The sequence below is a fragment of the Taudactylus pleione genome, unplaced genomic scaffold (genome assembly GCF_031769625.1).
Source record: "Taudactylus pleione unplaced genomic scaffold, aTauple2 ptg000199l, whole genome shotgun sequence".
NCBI lineage: Eukaryota > Metazoa > Chordata > Amphibia > Anura > Myobatrachidae > Taudactylus > Taudactylus pleione.
In genome coordinates, this window is record NW_028284601.1 from 5,806,920 (window position 1) to 5,825,953 (window position 19,034).

At 50.0% G+C, this 19,034-nt stretch overlaps 1 protein-coding gene across 1 annotated transcript in view; it reads left to right on the plus strand.

Annotated features, from left to right (window-relative positions):
- BCKDHA (branched chain keto acid dehydrogenase E1 subunit alpha) overlaps nt 1-19,034 on the plus strand; it is a 35,891-nt gene that overhangs the window by 5,240 nt on the left and 11,617 nt on the right. The window contains exons 2-7 of the mRNA XM_088477059.1: nt 768-944; nt 4,427-4,513; nt 6,809-6,917; nt 7,013-7,174; nt 15,290-15,496; nt 16,734-16,875. Of these exons, the coding sequence (XP_088333185.1) occupies nt 768-944; nt 4,427-4,513; nt 6,809-6,917; nt 7,013-7,174; nt 15,290-15,496; nt 16,734-16,875 (884 nt within the window). The remainder of the gene's footprint in view (nt 1-767; nt 945-4,426; nt 4,514-6,808; nt 6,918-7,012; nt 7,175-15,289; nt 15,497-16,733; nt 16,876-19,034) is intronic.

The window sequence follows — 19,034 nt, forward strand, 5'->3', positions numbered from 1 at the left end:
TATACTGAGCATGCTCAGTCACTTCTACATTCTACTCAGTGCAGTCATGTAGTGTTCATTCTAGCACCATGCACGTAATCAGTGAGGAGGGCTTATTGGAATTTTGAAGGGCAGAATTTTAGACGTGATGTAACACTCTAGCTATTATAGATGTAGCGATACGTCACATATAAAATTTTACCCTTCAAAAATAAAACATGCCCTCCTCGCTGATTACTTGCAGGGTGCTAGCATGAACACTAGTTATGTGACCTCCTGAGCTGCAACATAATAATAATATGCTAATAGGCTACATAACTGTCCTCTTTGATGGTGTATATGACCCATTTTGCCTCTAGAGGTCGCTCTCTCCCTTTTTGACAGTGGTTCCTAAACTATGCACCGCGGCACCCTAGGGTGCCTCAGGACACTTGCAGGGGTGCCTCAGGTTGGTGATCCAGCACTAAATCAAATTATTTATGGTCAATGTAATGTAAATATGTGGACAAACAGAAGCTTAAACCTATCCACAACCACGTAACTGAGCCTAAGGATGACAGGTAACCACAATTTACTTCACTTTACTATTTTACAAAAAAAATTCTGAATTTCTCAATAACAACTTTTGGCTTAGCGGTGCCGTAAATACAATGCTAATCCTCTAGGATGCCACGATTTAAAAAAGTTTGGGAATCACTGCTCTATGATAATTCTGTTTCTGCAAGCGAGTCGAGTGTCGTCCCTGTCATCTTCCATATTGTGATGCCGTTTGTGTGTTCCCCTCCCAGAATGCGCTCTCCCGCAGCCGAAGCACGTCCCTGGAGGAAAAGCCACAGTTCCCTGGAGCCTCCACCGAGTTTGTGGACTCTCTGGAATTCATCCAGCCCAATGTCATCTCTGGCATACCCATCTACAGGGTGATGGATCGGCAGGGGCAGATTATCAACCCCAGTGAAGACCCCAAGGTATGGTGCAATTTCATTTATCATTCTCACTACCCGGTCATAAGTTCTGCGCCGGTTATCTCTGGTCAGTAGCCGAGTACTGAATATGTCAGCTTAATCTAAGATCCCGTATTGTAGGGAATGAGCCCACTTGTCTTGTATTTCATGCTGACACAGTGAGCCGCCTCTGTAGGACACCTGTAGGACTTGTCCTTCCTGGGAAGCTGCTATGTCATTGACACCTAGTGATCGGCAGGCATTTTTCACCATTGTACACAATGTTCAGGGTGATTCCTAAATATAGTACTTTTTTACTCCATTAATATTGTATATATAATTTATCATAGGAAATAATTCTGATTAATATGCTACATTCTGGAGGACCAAAAACTGCACTTGAGAGAATATAATTTATTGGTAAAAAATTAATTATTATTTCTTGCATTCTATTTAAGTCCTGATCAAGGACTATTACTTTGCATCCTTCATAAAAAAACAAGAATCATACAATAACATCTACATGCAAAAATATGCTTTTCCCGAGGTCATCCGGTAGTGCTAGATAACATTCCTGTTGCTACTCTGTATAGGTAAATTGCATATAAGGGACCCAAAAAAATATATATTTCTTTAGAGTATAGAGTTCCACAGTTCGGGATGGTATTTTCCTACATATAAGTACACCTCTGTGGATTTTGGTTAGAAAAAATGGTGTATATTCCCAACCATGAATAATAAATGAAAGGTATGCACCCCCTCCAGTATAATCCAATGCATATAGCTGGTAATTCATCTGGATCATCTCCCGTTAATAACAAAGCTGCGTCAATCAGACGTGAGCTGGCTGTGGCTGTCTTAGCTTGCGTATAACATCATGAGCGGCTCAGCTGATAGTAAGTGCTGGCTGTCAGTTAATGTGCAGTATCGGGAGTGATTGGCTGCTGTTTCGATGGCTTTTGAACCTCTTCATTGTCATTGGTCACACACTACAGTACAAGGAACACAAATAGAGACACAAAGTCAGTTTTGGGTCACCACTATCACTGTGTAGTCGGAGTTATTGCACGGTTAGCCACAAGCTGAGTCCATGCTGTAATAATATGCAGTTGGACTGATATTGTCCAGCGTGAAGAGCCCCAAAGCAACCAGGATGTAGTTTTCAGAATTGATAGGATCATTAACAGGTGTGGTGCAAAATCGGTCATCTTCCAGCCGGGCTAACCAGCTGCAGTGATGCTGATCCGGCCAAGCACAGAATGTGGGTCCTACTCCACTGTTTCTGGGTTCCATCACATATTATGGGGGATGAGGGCAGGCAGCAGTTGGGACAGTGCTGGGGACAGGTAGCAAATTGGGTAGAGGGGGATAAGGGCAAGCAGCAGTTGGGGTAGAGCTGGGGGTAAAGGCAGGGAGATGTTGCGGTAGATCAAGAGGGGGAGTAAGGGTGGGCAGTGTTGAGGGCAGGGAGGGGGTAAGAGCAGACAGTTGCAACAGTGCTGGGGGTCAAAGGGGGCTAGGTGCAGGCAGTGCTGGGGTAGGGAGGTGGCAAAGGTAGATAGCTGGTGCAATATTGGGGTTCAAGGAGGGGGTTATGGGTTTTCACTGGCGTTGTACCAAAAGGGTCCCACCACACTGTCAGCACCCTGGGGCATTTAAGACAGGGAGACCAGTCTCACTCGCCACTACTCTGGCTTTCCCCTTGTCAGTACGGCCTCCACACGTTATCTGTCCTACCCAAGATACTGGTCCGGCGGCTGCTGTGTGTTATAAAAACACACACACACACACACACTCACACTCACACTCTTCCTGAACCCCAGGGAGAGTGTAATAGACCTGGAGATGAGCTGACCCCTGCCCTCACTACTTTAAGCCACTTTTCACCCAAACAGCCAAGGGCACACTGCCACCTCTCACCTGGGCAGAGTGCCTCGGTACGCGGCCGCCGGGAGAGTGCAGATGATGGTGCCTGAAGAAAGGCTCCGTCTGTCACTTTACACCCACCCAGCCCCGGCCACCTCTCACCTGAGTCCTGGACACAGTGCCCTCAGTCTGCGTCGGCCGGGAGAGTGCAGACGCCGGTGACTGGAAAAGGGCTCCACGACACATGGCTCCCCTGACACCTGCTTCTGCTGCTTGGGGCCGAGGTGCAGGTGCCACATTGACTGGGGGGGGGGGGGGGATCGGAGGTACCGCTTGCACTTCTTATCCAGGGTGCAGGTGCTGCCAGTACCTGTATGCGGAGGAGGGGGGGGAGTGTTGGGGGTGCAGGTGCTGCTAGTGCCAATACTGGGGGAGGATCGGAGGTGCCACTTGTAATGGTGGGGGGGGGGGGGTAGGTGCTGCTAGTGCCAATACTGGGGGAGGATCGGAGGTGCCGCCTGTACTGGGGAGGAGATCGGATGTGCAGTGTCGGGGAGCACCTGCTCCAGCTTCCGCCTCTGGGTCGGCTCCTCATGCACAGCCCTCCCCTTCTGTGGTGTCGGCTGCTGTGTGCTGTATAATCCAGGCCCCTTGTGTCCTCCGATAGCTAGTGGGCACCGGGAATGAAGAGACACTGCCGCCCAAAGCTGGTTTGGGAAGATGCTGGGCCGACTGCTGTAGCGCAGAACACAGGACCCACTGACTTTTAAAAAGTGAGTCCCTCATTGCCCGTAGCACGTAAATACGCTTTGTAGCGCGTATTTTGCAATCCCTTGGCCCAATTAAATAGTGAACCTGTTGAGCAGTAAAGAGGGCCCCTTGTAGGGCCACCATTTGTCAGCCTATGCACCTGCTAAACTGGATGTTATTACACCTGAGGCATCAGCAGTTTTATTCCTATTTTTGTCATGTTTATTTGGTTTTCTTTTCAGAATGACCTTTTTGGATTCTTTAGGAATATTGCTTATTTCTGAATACTTAGATCAAAGATCGGCAGTCTAAAGGTGCGTACACACTGTGCGATCAGGAAAGACAGTACGATTACGACATTGTAATCGTACCGTCGTTCCTGATCCCCTGCAGCGCCTACACTGAACGATCAGTCATTCAGTGGAGGCACACTCCAGCATTCCTGAACATGGGCAATCTGTCGTTATCGGCAGATTGGGCTGCATGTTCAGGCGATGGACAATGTCGGAAACGACCAGCGGGCACGCGCATCGCTGGTCGTTTCCTACATTTTAGTGCACGATTTGTGCACGATTACTGAGCGATTGCACGATTACGATGTCGTAATTGTGCAATCGCTCAGTAATATCGCCCAGTGTGTACGCACCTTTTGGCTTGCTAGCTGTGCATCACTGTGAAATTGTCAGGGCATGCTTCTACTTGTAGTTTCCCAACAAATAACAATAACTGCTTATTCATACAGTATATAATTAATGTCATTTACTGCCGTTATTCCCAAAACCTAGATACATAATATTATTGTTCCCTGATTATGACAGATCGATCAGTGATATCGGTTGTGTTAAGTAAGAAAAATGGTGACATTGTATCTTATTTTCTACCTCTTGCAGATCCCTAAGGAGAAAGTGCTAAAGTTTTATCACACAATGACCCTGCTCAACACTATGGATAGAATCCTGTATGAGTCTCAGAGACAGGTTTGTAATGATCACCCTGCAGTATGAGGGATAAACTCCACGTGTTATAGCTCCCTTCTGTCTGTGTCATTCTGCAGTGAGAGGGACAGACTGCGTGTCTCGTAACTTCCTTCTGCGTGTCACCCTGCAGTCTCCCACAGGCACCATATCTCATAGTTCCCATCTGTGTGTGTCGCCCTGCAGTGGGAGGGACAGAAGCCATGTCTCTTTGCTCCCTTCTGTCTGTATCACCCTGCAGTATGAGGGGCAGGCCACATGCCTCATAGCTCCCTTCTGTGTGTATCACCCTGCAGTGGGAGGGACAGACCCCATGTTACATAGCCCCTTTCTATCTGTCACCCTGCTGTGGGAGGGACTAATTCCCTGTCTCTTAAATCCCTTCTGTCTCTGTCACCCTGCAGTGGGAGGGACTAGCCCCTGGGGGAGATGTATGAATCCCAGAAGCGGTGTGAGCGCACATCAGGTGCGCTGATACCGCTTCTCCCCGATGTATGATCGGGGGTCTGGGCGGTAAATGACAGGGGCGCATCGCCCCTGTCATTATCGGCGCTGCTATCTACAAGATAGCAGACCCAAATGCCTGGGCCATGTACGAACGGTCAGATCGCTTGACCGTTCGGCCGGCTGTAGCTGTCATTAGGACAGCGCCAGGCTGTAGCTGTCGATATCTCCACAGCAGGGACAGCGCTGTCCCTGCTGCCGGCTCCAGGCTGCACGCGGGGATCTCGCGATACTTGTGAGATCCCGCACATGCTTAGTGGAGCCGGCCGGGACAGAGTCACAGCGCATCAGCACTAGGCTGATGCGCTGCGGTCTCTAGCGGGTAGCGCCGGAGGGGGTAGTTAACGCTCCCCCTCTCCGGCCAAAGAGATGTTCTGACATCTCATCGGTAGTGCTTCCTGCTTCGCCTCAGACTCCCCTGTCTCTTAGCTCCCTTCTGTGTGTCCTGTTCTGCATTGGGAGGGACTAGCCCCATGTCTCTTAGGTCCCTTCTGTCTGGGTCACCCTGCAGTGAGAGGGACAGACGCCATATCTTTTAGCTCCCTTCTGTCTCTGTCACACTGCAGTGGGAGGGATCAGTTCCATGTCTCACAGTTCACTCTTGTCTGCAGTGAGAGGGACAGACGCCATGTAACATAGCTCCTTTCTGTCTGTCTCGTCCTGCAGTGGCAGGGACCAGTTTCAAGTCTCAGAGCTTTCTTTTTCCTGTGTCACCCTGCAGTGGGGTGGGACCACCAGTTCTAAATGTGCGTACACATGGTGCGTTTTTTTAACGATATTGCCATTTTCATTAGTACGGAACAGCAAATTGTTTAAAAAGTGGTGTTTCTAGGCACGATAACGATGCGCATTCCCGTTGGTCGGGGGTCTGTGATCTCTTGAACATGCAGAAAGATCACGGCCAATCTTTCACGATTTGGCACACATGGTTCCGTGTATACGCACGATGAACCTTTTCATGGACACTGAACGATTTGTTGTCACTGTTCCTGGCCACTCCCCTCCACCATTTTGTACCAGCCAACGGGGAGACAGAAGATGCATCTCCCCGTTGATTGCTGCCAAATGATATATCGTTACCGATTTGCAGTCGTTAACGGCCCATCTATATCGCTCCATATTTCTGCACAATATCGTTTGTCCGGGAGTGTTCAGGAGTTCAAGGGAAATCGTTAACGAGATCTTATCTTGGCTTAAATCGCACCATGTGTACGTAGCTTAAGTCTCTTTCTGTGTCACCCTGCAGTGGGAGGGACCAATTCTAAAGCTGGCCACACATCTAAAGATTATCTGTCCAACCAGCCAACTAGTTGATTGGTTGGAATGAAAATCTGGTAAGGAATGAAAGCAAATGACAATCGGCAATTTGCTCCCAAACGCCGGAAAATGGACAAAAACTGTTGTTTGAACAAATTGTTTAGATCAAACATTTAAGAAACTTGTCTGATGACCATTTTCATCTGTTTTCTGGCATTTAGGAGCAAATTGCTGATCATCAGTTACTCTCATACCTTACCAGATTATCATTTCAACCAATCAACTAGTTGGCTGGTTGGATGCAAGTTGGTCTAGTGTGTGGCCAGCTTAAGTCTGAGCTACCTTCTTTCTGTGTCACCCTGCAAAGGGAGGGACCGATTCTAAGTCTGAGCTACCTTCTTTCTGTATCACCCTGCAGTGGGAGGGACCAATTCTATGTCTGAGCTACCTTCTTTCTGTGTCACCCTGCGGTGGGAGGGACAATTCTATGTACAGGAACAAGGGCAGTGATTTCATAATTGCTAATTTCCCACACAGGGGAGAATTTCTTTCTATATGACAAACTATGGAGAAGAGGGGACACACGTGGGCAGTGCAGCTGCTCTTAATGACACAGACCTTGTATTTGGGCAATACCGGGAGGCAGGTGAGTTGCCATCTGTAGAGTAATCATAAATCCTGCAATACATGTGGACCCTGTGTGTAAGTTTTTGCTGTTGTGTTTTGTTCTCTATTATCTAGGGGTCCTGATGTATAGGGGATATCCTCTAGATATGTTCATGGCACAGTGCTACGGTAATGCCTCAGATCCCGGCAAGGGGAGACAAATGCCTGTACATTACGGCTGTAAAGACCTGAATTTTGTGACCATCTCCTCCCCACTAGCAACACAGATACCACAAGGTGAATGCAGCCCCAAAACCATTGCTGCACTGTCCTGCAGCCCTCACCGCTATTCCTATAGTGATACTGCACCCACAGCTCTGTCCTCTAGCTCTCTCACCTCTATTCCAGTACTGATGGCACGACCACAGCTCTGTCCTGCAGCTCTCACTACTACTGTATTCCTGTACTGACACCACACACAGCTCTGTCCTGCAGCTCTCACTACTACTGTATTCCTGTACTGACACCACACACAGCTCTATCCTGCAGCTCTCACTACTACTGTATTCCTGTACTGACACCACACACATAGCTCTGTCCTGCAGCTCTCACTACTACTGTATTCCTGTACTGACACCACACACAGCTCTATCCTGCAGCTCTCCCTACTACTGTATTCCTGTACTGACACCACACACATAGCTCTGTCCTGCAGCTCTCACTACTACTGTATTCCTGTACTGACACCACACACAGCTCTGTCCTGCAGCTCTCACTACTATTCCTGTACTCCCACCACACACACAGCCCTGTCCTGCAGCTCTCACTACTATTCCTGTACTCCCACCACACACACAGCTCTGTCCTGCAGCTCTCACTACTACTGTATTCCTGTACAGACACCACACACACATAGCTCTGTCCTGCAACTCTCACTACTACTGTATTCCTGTACTGACACCACATACACATAGCTCTGTCCTGCAGCTCTCACTACTATTCCTGTACTCCCACCACACACACAGCTCTGTCCTGCAGCTCTCACTACTACTGTATTCCTGTACGGACACCACACACACACAGCTCTGTCCTGCAGCTCTCACTACTACTGTATTCCTGTACTGACACCACATACACATAGCTCTGTCCTGCAGCTCTCACTACTATTCCTGTACTCCCACCACACACACAGCTCTGTCCTGCAGCTCTCACTACTACTGTATTCCTGTACGGACACCACACACACACAGCTCTGTCCTGCAGCTCTCACTACTACTGTATTCCTGTACGGACACCACACACACACAGCTCTGTCCTGCAGCTCTCACTACTACTGTATTCCTGTACTGACACCACACACACACACAGCTCTGTCCTGCAGCTCTCACTACTACTGTATTCCTTTACTGACACCACACACACATAGCTCTGTCCTGCAACTCTCACTACTACTGTATTCCTGTACTGACACCACACACACAGCTCTGTCCTGCAGCCCTCACCGCTATTCCTATAGTGATACTGCACCCACAGCTCTGTCCTCTAGCTCTCTCACCTCTATTCCAGTACTGATGGCACGACCACAGCTCTGTCCTGCAGCTCTCACTACTACTGTATTCCTGTACTGACACCACACACAGCTCTGTCCTGCAGCTCTCACTACTACTGTATTCCTGTACTGACACCACACACAGCTCTATCCTGCAGCTCTCACTACTACTGTATTCCTGTACTGACACCACACACATAGCTCTGTCCTGCAGCTCTCACTACTACTGTATTCCTGTACTGACACCACACACAGCTCTATCCTGCAGCTCTCCCTACTACTGTATTCCTGTACTGACACCACACACATAGCTCTGTCCTGCAGCTCTCACTACTACTGTATTCCTGTACTGACACCACACACAGCTCTGTCCTGCAGCTCTCACTACTATTCCTGTACTCCCACCACACACACAGCCCTGTCCTGCAGCTCTCACTACTATTCCTGTACTCCCACCACACACACAGCTCTGTCCTGCAGCTCTCACTACTACTGTATTCCTGTACAGACACCACACACACATAGCTCTGTCCTGCAACTCTCACTACTACTGTATTCCTGTACTGACACCACATACACATAGCTCTGTCCTGCAGCTCTCACTACTATTCCTGTACTCCCACCACACACACAGCTCTGTCCTGCAGCTCTCACTACTACTGTATTCCTGTACGGACACCACACACACACAGCTCTGTCCTGCAGCTCTCACTACTACTGTATTCCTGTACGGACACCACACACACACAGCTCTGTCCTGCAGCTCTCACTACTACTGTATTCCTGTACTGACACCACATACACATAGCTCTGTCCTGCAACTCTCACTACTACTGTATTCCTGTACTGACACCACACACACACAGCTCTGTCCTGCAGCTCTCACTACTACTGTATTCCTGTACTGATACCACACACACAGCTCTATCCTGCAGCTCTCACTACTACTGTATTCCTGTACTGACACCACACACACAGCTCTGTCCTGCAGCTCTCACTACTACTGTATTCCTGTACTGGTGCCTCCCATTAACACAGCTCTGTCCTGCAGCTCTCACTACTATTCCTGTACTCACACCACACACAGCTCTGTCTTGCAGCTCTCACTACTATTCCTATAGTGGTACTGCACCCACAGCTCTATAATGCAGCTCTCACTACTACTGTATTCCTGTACTGACACTACACACACCGCTCTGTCCTGCAGGTCTCACTACTACTGTATTCCTGTACTGACACTGACACTACACACAGCTCAGTCCTGCAGCTCTCACTGCTACTGTATTCCTGTACTGACACCACACACAGCTCAGTCCTGCAGCTCTCACTGCTACTGTATTCCTGTACTGACACCACACACAGCTCTGTCCTGCAGCTCTCACTGCTACTGTATTCCTGTACTGACACCACACACATAGCTCTGTCCTACAGCTCTCGCTACTACTGTATTCCTGTACTGACACCACACACACAGCTCTGTCCTGCAGTTCTCACTACTACTGTATTCCTGTACTGACAATACACACAGCTCTGTCCTGCAGCTCTCACTACTACTGTATTCCTGTACTGACACTACACACACAGCTCTGTCCTGCAGTTCTCACTACTACTGTATTCCTGTACTGACAATACACACAGCTCTGTCCTGCAGCTCTCACTACTACTGTATTCCTGTACTGACACCACACACACAGCTCAGTCCTGCAGCTCTCACTACTACTGTATTCCTGTACTCACACCACACACACAGCTCTGTCCTGCAACTCTCACTACTACTGTATTCCTGTACTGACACCACATACACATAGCTCTGTCCTGCAGCTCTCACTACTATTCCTGTACTCCCACCACACACACAGCTCTGTCCTGCAGCTCTCACTACTACTGTATTCCTGTACGGACACCACACACACACACAGCTCTGTCCTGCAGCTCTCACTACTACTGTATTCCTGTACTGACACCACATACACATAGCTCTGTCCTGCAGCTCTCACTACTATTCCTGTACTCCCACCACACACACAGCTCTGTCCTGCAGCTCTCACTACTACTGTATTCCTGTACTGACACCACACACACAGCTCTGTCCTGCAGCTCTCACTACTACTGTATTCCTGTACTGGTGCCTCCCATTAACACAGCTCTGTCCAGCAGCTCTCGCTATTATTCCTGTACTGACACCACACACAGCTCTGTCCTGCAGCTCTCACTACTACTGTATTCCTGTACTGACACCACATACACATAGCTCTGTCCTGCAGCTCTCACTACTATTCCTGTACTCCCACCACACTAACAGCTCTGTCCTGCAGCTCTCACTACTACTGTATTCCTGTACAGACACCACACACACATAGCTCTGTCCTGCAACTCTCACTACTACTGTATTCCTGTACTGACACCACATACACATAGCTCTGTCCTGCAGCTCTCACTACTACTGTATTCCTGTACTGACACCACACACACACACAGCTCTGTCCTGCAACTCTCACTACTACTGTATTCCTTTACTGACACCACACACACATAGCTCTGTCCTGCAGCTCTCACTACTACTGTATTCCTGTACTGACACCACACACATAGCTCTGTCCTGCAGCTCTCACTACTACTGTATTCCTGTACTGACACCACATACACATAGCTCTGTCCTGCAACTCTCACTACTACTGTATTCCTGTACTGACACCACACACACACAGCTCTGTCCTGCAGCTCTCACTACTACTGTATTCCTGTACTGACACTACACACACAGCTCTGTCCTGCAGCTCTCACTACTACTGTATTCCTGTACTGACACTACACACACAGCTCTGTCCTGCAGCTCTCACTACTACTCTATTCCTGTACTGATACCACACACACAGCTCTATCCTGCAGCTCTCACTACTACTGTATTCCTGTACTGATACCACACACACAGCTCTGTCCTGCAGCTCTCCCTACTACTGTATTCCTGTACTGACACCACACACATAGCTCTGTCCTGCAGCTCTCCCTACTACTGTATTCCTGTACTGACACCACACACACAGCTCTGTCCTGCAGCTCTCACTACTACTGTATTCCTGTACTGGTGCCTCCCATTAACACAGCTCTGTCCTGCAGCTCTCACTACTATTCCTGTACTCACACCACACACAGCTCTGTCTTGCAGCTCTCACTACTATTCCTATAGTGGTACTGCACCCACAGCTCTATAATGCAGCTCTCACTACTACTGTATTCCTGTACTGACACTACACACACAGCTCTGTCCTGCAGGTCTCACTACTACTGTATTCCTGTACTGACACTGACACTACACACAGCTCAGTCCTGCAGCTCTCACTGCTACTGTATTCCTGTACTGACACCACACACACACAGCTCTGTCCTGCAGCTCTCACTGCTACTGTATTCCTGTACTGACACCACACACACAGCTCTGTCCTACAGCTCTCACTACTACTGTATTCCTGTACTGACACCACACACACAGCTCTGTCCTGCAGTTCTCACTACTACTGTATTCCTGTACTGACAATACACACAGCTCTGTCCTGCAGCTCTCACTACTACTGTATTCCTGGACTGACACTACACACACAGCTCTGTCCTGCAGTTCTCACTACTACTGTATTCCTGTACTGACAATACACACAGCTCTGTCCTGCAGCTCTCACTACTACTGTATTCCTGTACTGACACCACACACACAGCTCAGTCCTGCAGCTCTCACTACTACTGTATTCCTGTACTCACACCACACACACAGCTCTGTCCTGCAGCTCTCACTACTACTGTATTCCTGTACTCACACCACACACACAGCTCTGTCCTGCAGCTCTCACTACTGCTGTATTCCTGTACTGACACCACACACACAGCTCTGTCCTGCAGCTCTCACTACTGCTGTATTCCTGTACTGACACCACACACAGCTCTGTCCTGCAGCTCTCACTACTACTATATTCCTGTACTGACACCACACACACAGCTCAGTCCTGCAGCTCTCACTACTACTGTATTCCTGTACTCACACCACACACACAGCTCTGTCCTGCAGCTCTCACTACTACTGTATTCCTGTACTCACACCACACACACAGCTCTGTCCTGCAGCTCTCACTACTACTGTATTCCTGTACTGACACCACACACACAGCTCTGTCCTGCAGCTCTCACTACTACTGTATTCCTGTACTGGTGCCTCCCATTAACACAGCTCTGTCCAGCAGCTCTCGCTATTATTCCTGTACTGACACCACACACAGCTCTGTCCTGCAGCTCTCACTACTACTGTATTCCTGTACTGACACCACATACACATAGCTCTGTCCTGCAGCTCTCACTACTATTCCTGTACTCCCACCACACACACAGCTCTGTCCTGCAGCTCTCACTACTACTGTATTCCTGTACGGACACCACACACACACAGCTCTGTCCTGCAGCTCTCACTACTACTGTATTCCTGTACTGACACCACATACACATAGCTCTGTCCTGCAGCTCTCACTACTATTCCTGTACTCCCACCACACACACAGCTCTGTCCTGCAGCTCTCACTACTACTGTATTCCTGTACGGACACCACACACACACAGCTCTGTCCTGCAGCTCTCACTACTACTGTATTCCTGTACGGACACCACACACACACAGCTCTGTCCTGCAGCTCTCACTACTACTGTATTCCTGTACGGACACCACACACACACAGCTCTGTCCTGCAGCTCTCACTACTACTGTATTCCTGTACTCACACCACACACACAGCTCTGTCCTGCAGCTCTCACTACTACTGTATTCCTGTACTGACACCACACACACACAGCTCTGTCCTGCAACTCTCACTACTACTGTATTCCTGTACTGACACCACACACACAGCTCTGTCCTGCAGCTCTCACTACTACTGTATTCCTGTACTGACACCACACACATAGCTCTGTCCTGCAGCTCTCACTACTACTGTATTCCTGTACTGACACCACATACACATAGCTCTGTCCTGCAACTCTCACTACTACTGTATTCCTGTACTGACACCACACACACAGCTCTGTCCTGCAGCTCTCACTACTACTGTATTCCTGTACTGACACCACACACATAGCTCTGTCCTGCAGCTCTCACTACTACTGTATTCCTGTACTGACACCACATACACACAGCTCTGTCCTGCAGCTCTCACTACTACTGTATTCCTGTACTGACACCACACACACAGCTCTGTCCTGCAGCTCTCCCTACTACTGTATTCCTGTACTGACACCACACACACAGCTCTGTCCTGCAGCTCTCACTACTACTGTATTCCTGTACTGGTGCCTCCCATTAACACAGCTCTGTCCTGCAGCTCTCACTACTATTCCTGTACTCACACCACACACAGCTCTGTCTTGCAGCTCTCACTACTATTCCTATAGTGGTACTGCACCCACAGCTCTATAATGCAGCTCTCACTACTACTGTATTCCTGTACTGACACTACACACACAGCTCTGTCCTGCAGGTCTCACTACTACTGTATTCCTGTACTGACACTACACACAGCTCAGTCCTGCAGCTCTCACTGCTACTGTATTCCTGTACTGACACCACACACAGCTCAGTCCTGCAGCTCTCACTGCTACTGTATTCCTGTACTGACACCACACACAGAGCTCTGTCCTACAGCTCTCACTACTACTGTATTCCTGTACTGACACCACACACAGCTCTGTCCTGCAGTTCTCACTACTACTGTATTCCTGTACTGACAATACACACAGCTCTGTCCTGCAGCTCTCACTACTACTGTATTCCTGTACTGACACTACACACACAGCTCTGTCCTGCAGTTCTCACTACTACTGTATTCCTGTACTGACAATACACACAGCTCTGTCCTGCAGCTCTCACTACTACTGTATTCCTGTACTGACACCACACACACAGCTCAGTCCTGCAGCTCTCACTACTACTGTATTCCTGTACTCACACCACACACACAGCTCTGTCCTGCAGCTCTCACTACTGCTGTATTCCTGTACTGACACCACACACAGCTCTGTCCTGCAGCTCTCACTACTACTGTATTCCTGTACTGACACCACACACACAGCTCAGTCCTGCAGCTCTCACTACTACTGTATTCCTGTACTCACACCACACACACAGCTCTGTCCTGCAGCTCTCACTACTGCTGTATTCCTGTACTGACACCACACACACAGCTCTGTCCTGCAGCTCTCACTACTGCTGTATTCCTGTACTGACACCACACACAGCTCTGTCATGCAGCTCTCACTACTACTGTATTCCTGTACTGACACCACACACACAGCTCAGTCCTGCAGCTCTCACTACTACTGTATTCCTGTACTCACACCACACACACAGCTCTGTCCTGCAGCTCTCACTACTACTGTATTCCTGTACTCACACCACACACACAGCTCTGTCCTGCAGCTCTCACTACTACTGTATTCCTGTACTGACACCACACACACAGCTCTGTCCTGCAGCTCTCACTACTACTGTATTCCTGTACTGGTGCCTCCCATTAACACAGCTCTGTCCAGCAGCTCTCGCTATTATTCCTGTACTGACACCACACACAGCTCTGTCCTGCAGCTCTCACTACTACTGTATTCCTGTACTGACACCACACACACAGCTCTGTCCTACAGCTCTCACTACTAATGTATTCCTGTACTGATACCACACACACAGCTCTGTCCTGCAGCTCTCACTATTCATGTCCTGAACACACACATACATTTGTCATTATTCCTCCACTTAACCAGCTGCTTTCTGTCATTTCTGTTGCCCAGCACAGTTTATATATTTTTTCTTACAAGCCAAATATGTTGATTTCTCTTAGCTGTGGGCGCAGCATACGCCATGAAGCGAGAAAACGTGGACCGTGCCGTCATCTGCTATTTTGGGGAAGGTGCCGCCAGTGAAGGAGATGCTCATGCTGCTTTTAATTTTTCCGCCACGTTAGAGTGTCCAGTGATCTTCTTTTGCAGGAACAATGGATACGCTATCTCTACCCCGACCAGCGAACAGTACCGCGGCGATGGCATTGGTGAGTGCAGGATACTTATCCTGGAGTTTTTCTCTTTCATCCATAAAGGGAACACTGGGTATAGCAGCCCAATACAGGAGCCTAATGCTTGGTACACACTCGACAATGTGTGTACCCACTGACGGCAGATATATTGGGTGGTCCATACACACTAGACGATCTGGTGTACGACCACCCGATATGTCGTACCCCCGCCATCTTCAGATTGGCCTGCACTGCAAGCAGATCCGAAGATGCGAGGAAGGAAGCTCGGGAGCGCGCTATAGTGCGTACACACTGGACGATTTGTCGTTCTGATTCGTCCCAAAATGACAAAATCGTCCAATATATCGCCTAGTGTGTACCCAGCTTTAGACATCCCCTCTCCCCCTGTACCCACATAGGTTTACTTGTGGTTTAGTCTCCGGGTGTACTGTAACACAAAGGAATAGTATACTAGCAGTACTCCTGTAACAGTGGGCCTGATTCTGACCCGGTCGCAAGCGCTGTGCGCTCGCAACCGGTTCGATGGTGGGCCAGTGCGCATGCGCGAGACCCGGATAGCGACGGGCAAGCCGTCACTCCGGGTCTCGCACCAAAGGGGACGTGCTGTCGATGTTGAGTGCCAGCACGCCCCCTTTGGTGGGCGGGCCGGGGGGGTGGCTGTCCAGACGGAGGCATTCCCATGAGAACGCCTCCGTTTGGGGGACGGCCCCACTGACATCACGAGTGATGTCAGTGGGAGAGATTTCGGCTCCAGACCCTACCACAAGGGTCTCATCGCAAGCCCGATGGTCGCGATGGTCTTGACCATCGCGACCATCTTCCTGGCCGCTCGCTATAGCTGTGGGTGGTCACCCATAGCTATACGAGTGGCCAGGAGGCCGTTCCAAAAAAAAAATAGCCCGGACCTGATTCAGAGCGAGCGCTCTGTCAGAGCGTCCGGCTCTGAATCAGGGCCAGTGTTCCTTTCATATTGTGAGTCTCCTGAATTTATATTGCATTCTTTTGGAACTTGTTGTGATCCATGAGCTTGTTGATATTATTGCCTGTAATAAGCCTGTGTGCTGTGCTGGGATAGAGCCACAAAGCGGTTATTCTTGTAATACAGAGATAGGCAGCATTCTCCTCCATTGCTACACAGGGAGCCACTAATGGATGTCACAAAGATTTGATTTGTATTTTCATGTTCAGAGTCCTATAGCACCCTGCACCTAAGTGACACTGACTCAGATTTATGACTTGTGTGTTGCCGCAGCTGCCAGGGGCCCTGGTTATGGCATCATATCTGTTCGAGTTGATGGCAATGATGTCTTCGCTGTGTATAATGCCACCAAAGAGGCAAGACGCAGAGCAGTAGCAGAGAACCAGCCTTTCCTCATAGAGGCCATGACATACAGGTAGTGTATAGTTGTACTGGAAACATTGGGGTGGGGGGCACTTACCTGCAGAGAGTAAGGCTAAATAACTCTCCTGTTTCTACTTCAGGGTCCATAGGGGGTCCACAGGGTTGACCTTGGGGTATAGCTGGATCTGGATCCACGGGCACCACGCAGTTAAAGCTTTGCTGCTCCCAGGATGCACTTGGGTCCGTCCTCCTCTATACCCCGCCCCGGCCACAGGCACCTCAGTTTTAGTTGGTGCCCGGCCGGAGTCGGGTCACCCTGTCGCAGTGGGGCTGCAGGAGCAGCCCCTAAGCTTTATTTTAAAAGAGAAATTTTTTATTTTTTTCTTCTTTTTTTACACTTTTAGAGCGGCAGCATCAGACTGTCCTTTAGGACGTCCACGCTGCCGCTCCTTCTCCCCGCTGGCGCCGCGACGCCAGTACAGCTCTGGGGATCGCGGCGGGACCCCAGAGCCTGTACTAGCCGGGCTCTGGGGACTCCCTTGACTGCTGCCGGACGCGACGGGGATCAGGTAAGCCGCGGGTCGCCGCGTGCGGCGGCCCGCGGATACTTCAATGCAGTCAGGAGCCTCCGGTCTCTGGGGACAGACCGGAGGCGCTAGCGGCGGCGGCGGGCTCCCCCTCAATTGAGGAATACCCCGCGTGTCCGCTAGACCACCAGGGTATCAGGCTGGTAGCGGGACCGGCAACCCGGGGGTTAATTGCTAGCCAGGGGAGGCAGCCTTCCCTGTCTAGCGGCTCCTCCCCTCAGCTCAGCGCGCCTTTCAACAAGCAGTCTGGCGTCGCTGAGCTGCTCTTATCTCTCGGCCACTCCTCCTCTGAGGTCTCCGGCGGCCATCTTTACTGGCACATCGCAGACTCCCAGGCGGTATCAAGTGGACCGGTCCCCCTGTGTACCTCTCCCCTGCTAAAGGACAGTGTACACAGCGCTATAGCCCTCCCAGACACTGAATCTGGGCGGTTGATTGTAGCGGAAGGTGCAGTGAGTATAACTTTTCTGCATTGTATGTGACTATTGCTAGTGCTGCCTGTCTGTGACTTATTCTCCTTACTGTCAGCTTATAACTATCCCTTTCCTTCTCCTACGGCCCGGCAGGTGTGTGGGGGAAGGGCGTTTTTCTGAGACCCTCACATATATAAAACACGTATTTGTGGGGTCAGTCACATACTGTTGTGTGCTACACAGTACCATATCTGGGCTGTTGTTTCGCATACTGGTGAGTGCGCGGGTGTTAAAACCGTAATTCCTCTGGTGATACCTATTTCTTGTGTATCTACGGTATCATGTCTGATGAGGAGACTGAGCGCTCTGTGGCTCCTGTGCTATTTTCCTGCAGACGCTGTGCTGCTGGAGTTGATGGGGAGGACTTATCTCAGGATGGTCTGTGCGGGCGGTGCCAGCTGGTACCGGGCCCCTCCAACCCCCCTGTATCACAGGACCCTCCTTGGGCGATGTTTTCACAGGTGCTGGCGTCTATTGCGGACCGGTTATCGGTCCCATCAGCGGTCCCTTCTAGGGCGTTACCGCAGCCCACCATCCCCCATTCCCCGAGGGTTCCACAAATGTTGCGGTCTTCCCCCGGGGCCCAGACTGTGGGTCCTTACTCGGGACTGCCTGTGTATGTGCAGTCTTCCCCAGGGACGTGTCAGTCTGTAATGCCTTTGCAGAGTGTTGCTCCGACGGCTCCTCCGCCTTGGGTGGATGTTCTATCCAGCTCCGTACAGAGTCTGGCGGCTTCATCCTCGGCGTTTCAGTCTATGTTGCAAGGTGATGTGCCACCAAGGGTGTCTAAACGTCCGGTTGTGAGTTCACTAGCTGCGCAGTTGTCGGACTCGGAAGTGTCCTCAGATGATGGAGAAATCCATGAGGACTCTGACTCTGATGTCATGGGGCAGGAGGTGGAAGCTAAGTCCTCCATTAATGTTCCAGCCTTAGTTAGGGCGGTGCGGGCTATCCTACATGTTGAGGATGATGCGCCGGCTCCTAGGTCGAAGTTTCCTAATTTTAAAAAGGCCAAGGTGACCTCAACTGTGTTCCCCCTGTCTGATCCATTATCGGATCATATGGCGGCGGCCTGGCAATTACCTAGTAAGAGGTTCCATCCACAGAAGAGGTTGGCGGCGAACTATCCTTTTCCTGAAGCTCATTGCAGG